At 20.5% G+C, this 8,293-nt stretch overlaps 2 protein-coding genes across 2 annotated transcripts; one reads left to right on the top strand and one right to left on the bottom strand.

Annotated features, from left to right (window-relative positions):
* Window positions 1-280: 280 nt before the first annotated feature.
* PGSY75_0517500 (putative UTP--glucose-1-phosphate uridylyltransferase) lies at window positions 281-2,776 on the top strand (the record flags this gene model as incomplete). Its single annotated transcript, XM_018784455.1, has 1 exon — window positions 281-2,776. The coding sequence occupies one exon, from the start codon at window positions 281-283 to the stop codon at window positions 2,774-2,776; it is 2,496 nt and encodes an 831-aa protein (XP_018643110.1).
* A 618-nt stretch (window positions 2,777-3,394) lies between these two features.
* PGSY75_0517400 (putative FACT complex subunit SPT16) lies at window positions 3,395-7,142 on the bottom strand (the record flags this gene model as incomplete). The annotated part of the gene is made up of 3 exons (XM_018784454.1): window positions 3,395-3,474; window positions 3,584-3,722; window positions 3,987-7,142. 3 exons carry the CDS (start codon window positions 7,140-7,142, stop codon window positions 3,395-3,397), a joined length of 3,375 nt encoding a protein of 1,124 aa, XP_018643109.1.
* Window positions 7,143-8,293: the final 1,151 nt, after the last annotated feature.

Here is an 8,293-nt window from a genome sequence, read left to right as displayed (position 1 = left end):
CTTTGTTTATGCATGACAACAAATAGGGATACTCGATGAATTACAAATATAGAGACAATGTATTTAGAATATATGTATATTTTCATAATGTGGGTGGCAAAATGAATATATATAATTATATATATATATATATATATATATATGAATTTTTTTTTTTTTTAATACTTCTTTTTATATTTTATTAATCCATAAATATTTATATACATATATTTTTTTTTTTTTTTTTTTTTTTTTTTTTTATCTCTTTCGCTTAAACACTTTAATTTATGTAGCCCCTATGATGCAAAAAATTAATGAAATTATGAACTCACTTGGAGAAAATAAAAAGTATGTAGAGTATTTAATAAGAACCCAGCAATATGAATTATTAAGTCATGAAGGGTTAAATGAGGAAAATATTTATGACATAATAAATCAAATAAAAGAATTTGAATTAATATATCCTGATGGTTTTATTAAATATATTGAAAAAGGAAGGGAATTTTTAAAAAGGTCTCAAATGAATATAAATGAATATTATAATTATAATATTGACAAACCAGATAATTTAATAAAAATAAAGTTTCATCTTACTACTGATATAATATTAAAAAAAGAAGATATAAAAAATAATTTTCTTAATGTGGATAATAAATGGTTATATAATAATAAAAATAAAAATAACAATAAAAATAAAAATAAAAATACTACTTATGATTATTATTATCCTCATAATTCTTATGATAATAGAACAATATTAAATAACCATCATTGTGTTTCATCCAATGATAAAATGTTTGACATTTATATTAATAAACCTTATCCTACATATGTTAATGGCATTAGACACATTAATGATGATCAATATATTAAGAAAGAAAATTATAATAAAGATAAAAAAATAAAATATGTAGAAGAAGGAAATATGTGCGATAATAAATGTGGTTTCATTAGTTTAAATAATAATGATATAGGGTTATATGAAGAATCAAACATTTTGACATTAGAAAAATTTCTTTATTATGAAAAAATAGGTTTAGATCATATAGACAAAATATCATTTATTTTATTAGCTGGAGGATTAGGAGAACGTTTAAAACATAAAGATATAAAAATAAAACTATTTACAAATCTTATATCTGAACAAACTTATATTGAATATTATTGTAATCATATAAAATGTTTTGAAAGATATATAAAGAAAGAAAAAAAGAAAAAAATGAATATTCCATTTATTATCATGTTATCTGATGATACCTATGAAAAAACATTATCCTTTTTTGAAGAAAAGAATTATTTTGGGTTAGAAAAAAATCAAGTACATTTTTTAAAACAGAATAAAGTATTTTGTTTTAAAGATAATCAAGGACATTTAGATTTTACATATAAAAAAAATACATTCATCATTTCTAAAAAACCACATGGACATGGAGATATACATTATTTAATAAATAAATATAACATATTAGATAAGTTAATAAAGGATGGATATAAATATTTATTTTTCTTCCAAGATACAAATGCATTAGCATTAAAAGTTTTATTTGTTTGTTTAGGTGTATCTATCGAAAAAGAATTACATATGAATTTCTTAGCTGTATCTAGAAAACCTGGAGAAGAAATAGGAACTCTATGTACTTTGAATAATCAAGAAAAATCTATGACAATCAATTTAGAATATAATATATTCGATTCTTTATTATCATCTAATGGTATGAAGGAAAATATACAGGAGGATGGATTTTCATTATATCCAGGTAATACAAGTGCTATCTTATATGAAATAAATAAATATAATGATATATTAAAAAAAACAAATGGATGCATACCAGAATATATTAACCCAAAGTATATGGATAATACACGTAATCATTTTAAAAGTCCGACTAGGATAGAAAGTATGATGCAGGATATAGCATTGTATTTTTATGAACATAAAAGGAATAAAGCAACTCAGGAATGGAACCTAATAGGAGACAAAAAGGAGAGAGTAATAGGAGACAAAAAAGAAGAATTTATAGGAGACAAAAAAGAAGAATTTATAGGAGACAAAAAGGAAGAATTTATAGGAGAAAACGAATCTATGATAATATCAGATAGTACTACCATAAATAATAACATATATGATAATAAAAATAACAATAATATGGTTAATATAAATCTATATAATATTACAAATGTGGGAGTCACCGAATTAGATAGGTGGTTATGTTTTTCACCTGTTAAAAATAATTCCATAAATGCATATAAAAAAATTTTAAATAATATACATCCAGAATGTATGTTTAGCGCTGAAACAGATTTATATTATAGTAACTGTAGATTTATACAATTAGCATGTATATATAATAAAAAGGAATTTATTTTAGATAAAATTCCAACCAAAACATTTAATGGTATATCATATTTTCTACCTCCTAAAATATTAATAGAACCTGACTTTTCATTTACATTAACACATTTAATAAAAAAAATAAAAGGAAACATAACAATAAAAAATGGAGCAACATTATGGTTAAAAGCAAATGCTATGATAACAAATCTTTATCTTGATGGTACTCTAATTATAGAAAATAAAACATATCAAAATAAAAATTATGATCATATATCCTTACCTATAATATTAGATCAAAATGTATATATAAAAAATAAAGGATATAAAATAGTACCAACAAATGGTTTCTATTATAATAAACAAAAAAAATTCTCAGATCATATCGAGCAAAATATTTATGAAAATATTCAAATTAGGGGATATAATATAATTAAAAAGGAAGCCCTAATCATAACAAACTAGCAAATAAAATATAAATATATATATATATATATATTTATATTTATATATATATTTATATATATGTGATATCCTTTAAAGGACCACTTTCATATATTCAAGAAAAAAAAAAATATATATTTTTCCTGTTTGTATAATATTATGTGTAATATATATGTATATGTGTTTATTTATTATTGTTTATTATTTATTTATGTTTGTATCAATATATTGTTTAATAATCTTTTGAAGTAAAAAATAAAAAATAATAATAAATTAAAATAAATGAACATAATTTGGGCATATTAATATATGCGCGTATATATGTATATACATTTATTCATATTTTTATGGACAGCGTCAAGAAAAGATGAAGCCATTTTAAAAAATTAAATAAAAAAAAAAAAAAAAATAAATTTCCAACACATACGAAATATAATATATATATATATGTATATGTTAGAACAATATTTACTTATAACGTCATAAATATATATATATATATATATATATATATATATATATATTTATATATTTATATATTTATATTTTTATATCTGTTCATAAAAAAAAAAGACACAGTCATAGACATAGATACATGTTTCATATATATATAATTTTGTTATGATGTATACTAAAAAGTTAATTTTTCTTTTTCTTTTTCCTTTTATTATATCCTTCATCATCTTCATCACTTTTGTAAGCGAATCTTTTTTTATCATCTAAAAAAATAAAATATATAAAAACATATATATATATATATATATATATACATATACATATACATATTATAGAATAACTTATTTTTTATGGTTAATATTTTATTGTTACCTTTTTTAGCTCTCTCCTCAAGTTCATCCCATGATAATCCCTCATCTTCTGAATCCTCTTCAACTTCTTCATCTCCGTCACTTTCGGTTGCCAAGCTTTCGTCTTCACTATCATCGTATTCGCTATCTTCCTCAGCGCTCTACAAAAAAAAAAAAAAAAAAAAAAAAAAAAAAAAAAAAAAAAAAAAAAAAAATTAAAAAATTAAAAAATTAAAAAATTAAAAAATAATAAATTTTTAATATGTAATATATAAATGTGTATATATAGACATATGCACAAAAATTTATACATATAAGCATATATATCCAAACACACACACACACATATATATATATATATATATATATATATATATATATATACATATATATGTTAAATGATATATATTTTATTATTTATTTACCAGCTCCGATTCGTCCACCTCATACTCGTCATCCTCATCCTCATCATCCGCAGTCTCCTCCTCTTCGTCGTCGTCTTCTCCCAAAAATCCATCGAATCCTTTGGAGCTTACAAATGAATCAATGTCCGACAATATTGTTTTCAAAATATTGCCCCATTGCAAATTATTCTTTCCCTCATAATATACAATATCAATAGTAGTTAGCCATTTTTTAATTGTATCTATATATTCTGTTGGTATAACATCTATTCTTTTGACAGGTTTTGTATAATCCTTAAATACAAAGATCATATCAAAATTTCTTAATCCATGATGTACTCTTTCTAAAGATGCAATTTCTATATCTTCTACAGATAAGATGAAAGGGGGCCATTCTACTAGATGATTTATTGTATTTGCAGTTACAAATATTTCTACATTACTTTTATTAGGCACACCTGAAAAAGTTAATTCTGGATATGGTATTTCAAATTCAATTTTTGACAAATCTTGCATTTGTTGCACAAAATTTTTAAAAATTAAATTTAATTTATTTTTTTGTTCTCTTTCTTTCATTTCATCATGCATTTCATCAGGATCATAAACATTTCTTGCTTTAGCTCGATCTAAATCATCAATTTGTGTTCCTGCTTCACAATAGAATTGTACATCTAGTGTTTTTTTTTTTCCAACCATTATATATCTTTTTAAATGGAAATGTATTAAAATAATAAGCTGTCCATCACATGGTTGATAAAATGCATGTTTTATATCGTCAAATAATATATCTATAAATTCTGTTGTACCTCTAGAATTTGCTGCATATCTTAAACCATTCATATGTAACTCTAAGGTTCCTAATATTTTTCTTCCAGTAAATATATTTGGTCTTGTCATTAAATCTCTTAAAACGATTCTTCTACCACTTTTATTTAATACTAATCTATCTTGTGATGTTTTGGATTCATTTACATCTGCTTCGACCTCTTTTTGTTTTACTTGCTTAATCAATTCTTTTACTTGTTTTACTACCATTTGAAAATGTTTTTCATTAGGTGATTTAAATATAAGTTCTCTAATATACATTTGATTTTGTTGTAATGTTGGAAATGTATTTAATTCTCCTTTAACTACTCCTTGATTACCTGGTACTAAAAAGTTGATACGTAAAACAAAAATATCATTATTATCTTCATAATTTGAACTTAAATTTTTTATAGTAGATACATGGAAGGGTATATGTATTCCATTTATAGGTAATAATATACATTCATGTTTATTATCTACACATATTATATTTGGTCTTAAATCTTTAGGTAATAAATCTGGATCATTATATGTTTTTAAATCTTCTAATTTTTTAATATTTTTTTTATTTAAATCTTTATAATCATTTGTTCCTTTTGAAAATCTTAATTTAATATCATTAATTTTTTTCTCTTTTAATTCATGTTGTCTTTTATTTAATTCTTCCATTTCTTGTTCATTATTATGAGCTAATGAATTCTTATTTCTTCTTCTTAAACGATCAGAAACAATCACACTAGCAGCATTATTTAATATACTTGCAGATATACCTATTTTTTTCTTATCTTTTTTGCTACCATTATTATTACTACTATCATCGTCATCATCATCATCATCATCTTCATCATCATCTCCATTATCATCTCCATCATCATTATCATCATCGTTATAATGTTTATTTTTTTTTTCTTTTTTGACACTTACACCTTTTTCATTTTTTACATTTTTTTTGTTTTTCTTTTTTTTATTATTATTATCATCATCATCATCATCATTTTCATCCATATCATGGTCATCATCTTTTTCATCGTCGTCATCATCACTCTTGCTATCTTCCAATTCATACGATATCGTATTAATTTCTTTACTAATTGCATCTGTTAATATAATTACATCTTCATTATCATCAATACATATGGTATCACTAATCCAAATAGCAAATTTATTTTTCTCTATACCTTGAACATTTTCAAATCCGACAGATAAATTGTATGAAGTATTTTTTTGTATTTTGCCTTGATGATTATTTTCAATTATTAAGAATTCTTTATCAATAAATTCAATACCTATGATATGACCAATACATTTAACAAAATAATTTTCTATTTGAATATTATTTAAACTTTTGTATTCCTTTTTATGTTCTTTTACATATTCTAATGTTTTTTTATAAACAGTTGAAAAATTCATACCTACTTTTAAACATTCTTTTATAATATATTTCTCAATATTTATAGTAAAATTATATAATTCTTTATGTTGTGTTCTTGCATTTAATAATAAAGTCCTTGTTATATTACAACATAATTCTTTATATTTTAATCCTACACCAACAAGTATAGTTCCTTCATTTTGTGATAAATAATTCTTATCATTACTATTTTTATAAGTTAAAGTAAAATTATTACCACTTTGTACATTACTATATATAACATCTATTTCTTCAATATCTACTTTTAATTTATCTTTTAATTTCATTACACATTTTTTATTATCCAAAAATTTTAATGCCTTTTCTTTTATTTTATCATGACTTTCAAATTCTTCATTATCTAAAGCATTTTCAATAGTAGTAATCAAAATACTTTTAAGAATAATACAAGCAATATCACTACCATTCTTTTGAATCTTCATATCTGTATCTGAACGAAAATTTAATAATTCTTTAATATAATTATTTATATCCATTTCTCTTTTATTTAACGTTTTAATAAAATCATAACAACTTTCAAAAAACGAACCAGTTGCATCTTTATCTTTCAATAAAGCAATATCATTACAATCAGCAGATTCAATGATACATTTTATATTCTCAAAATTAGAACTATTATCATTACTTCTTTCTAATACATCCACATTCTTAATATTATCTAACAATGGTTGTAAAAATCTTTTCTTTTTATCACTTGTTAAAATTAAAATACGTTCACTATTTTTTATAAATACAAAAAATGTCTCAGTTAATTGATAACCAGTTAGCCACATCTGAAATTGTTCTTGAATAGTAGCATTTTCATCTTTACTAGATTTTCCAGATAACACACAAAATACATTAGTTTTCGTAAAATCATTATTAGCTACCTTTTTCCAGTAGGAAAACACTAAACCTATTTTTGCCTTTGCATTCTCAATATCGAGAGATTCACTCATCTTTCTTAAAAAAAAAAAAAAAATAAAATAAAATAAAATAATAAAAATGTAAAAATATAAAAATATTACGAATGGAAAAGAGAAAATAAAATATAATAAAATATATTAAAAAAAAAAAAAAAAAAAAAAAAAAAAAAAAATTACATATATATATATATATATATATATATATATATATATAGATTAATATATTTTTTTTTTATATATGTTATATTTATTGCTCAAAATATACACAATCTTAAATTAAGATATATATCAAATTCATCTTTACATTTCATAAAAATATTATTAAAAAGAAATATATATATATAATATATTTTTAATATATATATATATATATATATATATATATATATATATTATATTTCTCCTTAGTGTTATTTTATTCTTTTATGATTTTTAATTCTCTGTTTTATTCTCATAAATATTATATACATAAACTAAAGAAATTAGTATGTATCTTTTTTTTCCTTTTTAATTTTATATTTAAAAATCAGAACATACTTATATTTCAAGACTATTATATAATATATATTATATGTATTATAAAATATGAGAAAATAAAAAAATAAAAAAAAGAAAAAAAGAGGAAAGAAGGAAGGAAATATAATACATAAAGGTATATTTATCTATTATATTTTATTTTTTAATTTTATTTTTTTTTTCATTCCTTAACAAAACAAAAGAACTTCATTGATAATAAAAAAATTAAATATAATTATAATATAATTATAATATAATATAATAAAATTATATGTTATGTACACATATATATTTTATTTATTATAATATATAATATATATATATATCCTTTTATTTGTAATGTGCATTTATATATATACACTTAACACTTCAAGAGATTATTTAATAATAATTTATAAAATTGTAAGCTTGAATTGAGTCATATTTTTGTAAATAAATAAAAATATTAATATATAAATAAATAAATATATATATATATATATATATATGTATATATAATATTTTTTTACATAGAAAAAGAAATGATAATATATCTATTTAAAAAAAAAAAAATAAAATAATAAAAAAATCATAATATAAGAAATATAACACCTAAATAATTTTTTTTATTTTATTTATAAATATTTTTTTATATAAATTATGTTATTTTCTTTTAACTGTCTTCAAAA

This window comes from Plasmodium gaboni, chromosome 5, assembly GCF_001602025.1.
Source record: "Plasmodium gaboni strain SY75 chromosome 5, whole genome shotgun sequence".
NCBI lineage: Eukaryota > Apicomplexa > Aconoidasida > Haemosporida > Plasmodiidae > Plasmodium > Plasmodium gaboni.
Note: the sequence above shows the minus strand (reverse complement) of the source record. Positions and strands in the feature narration are given on the sequence as shown.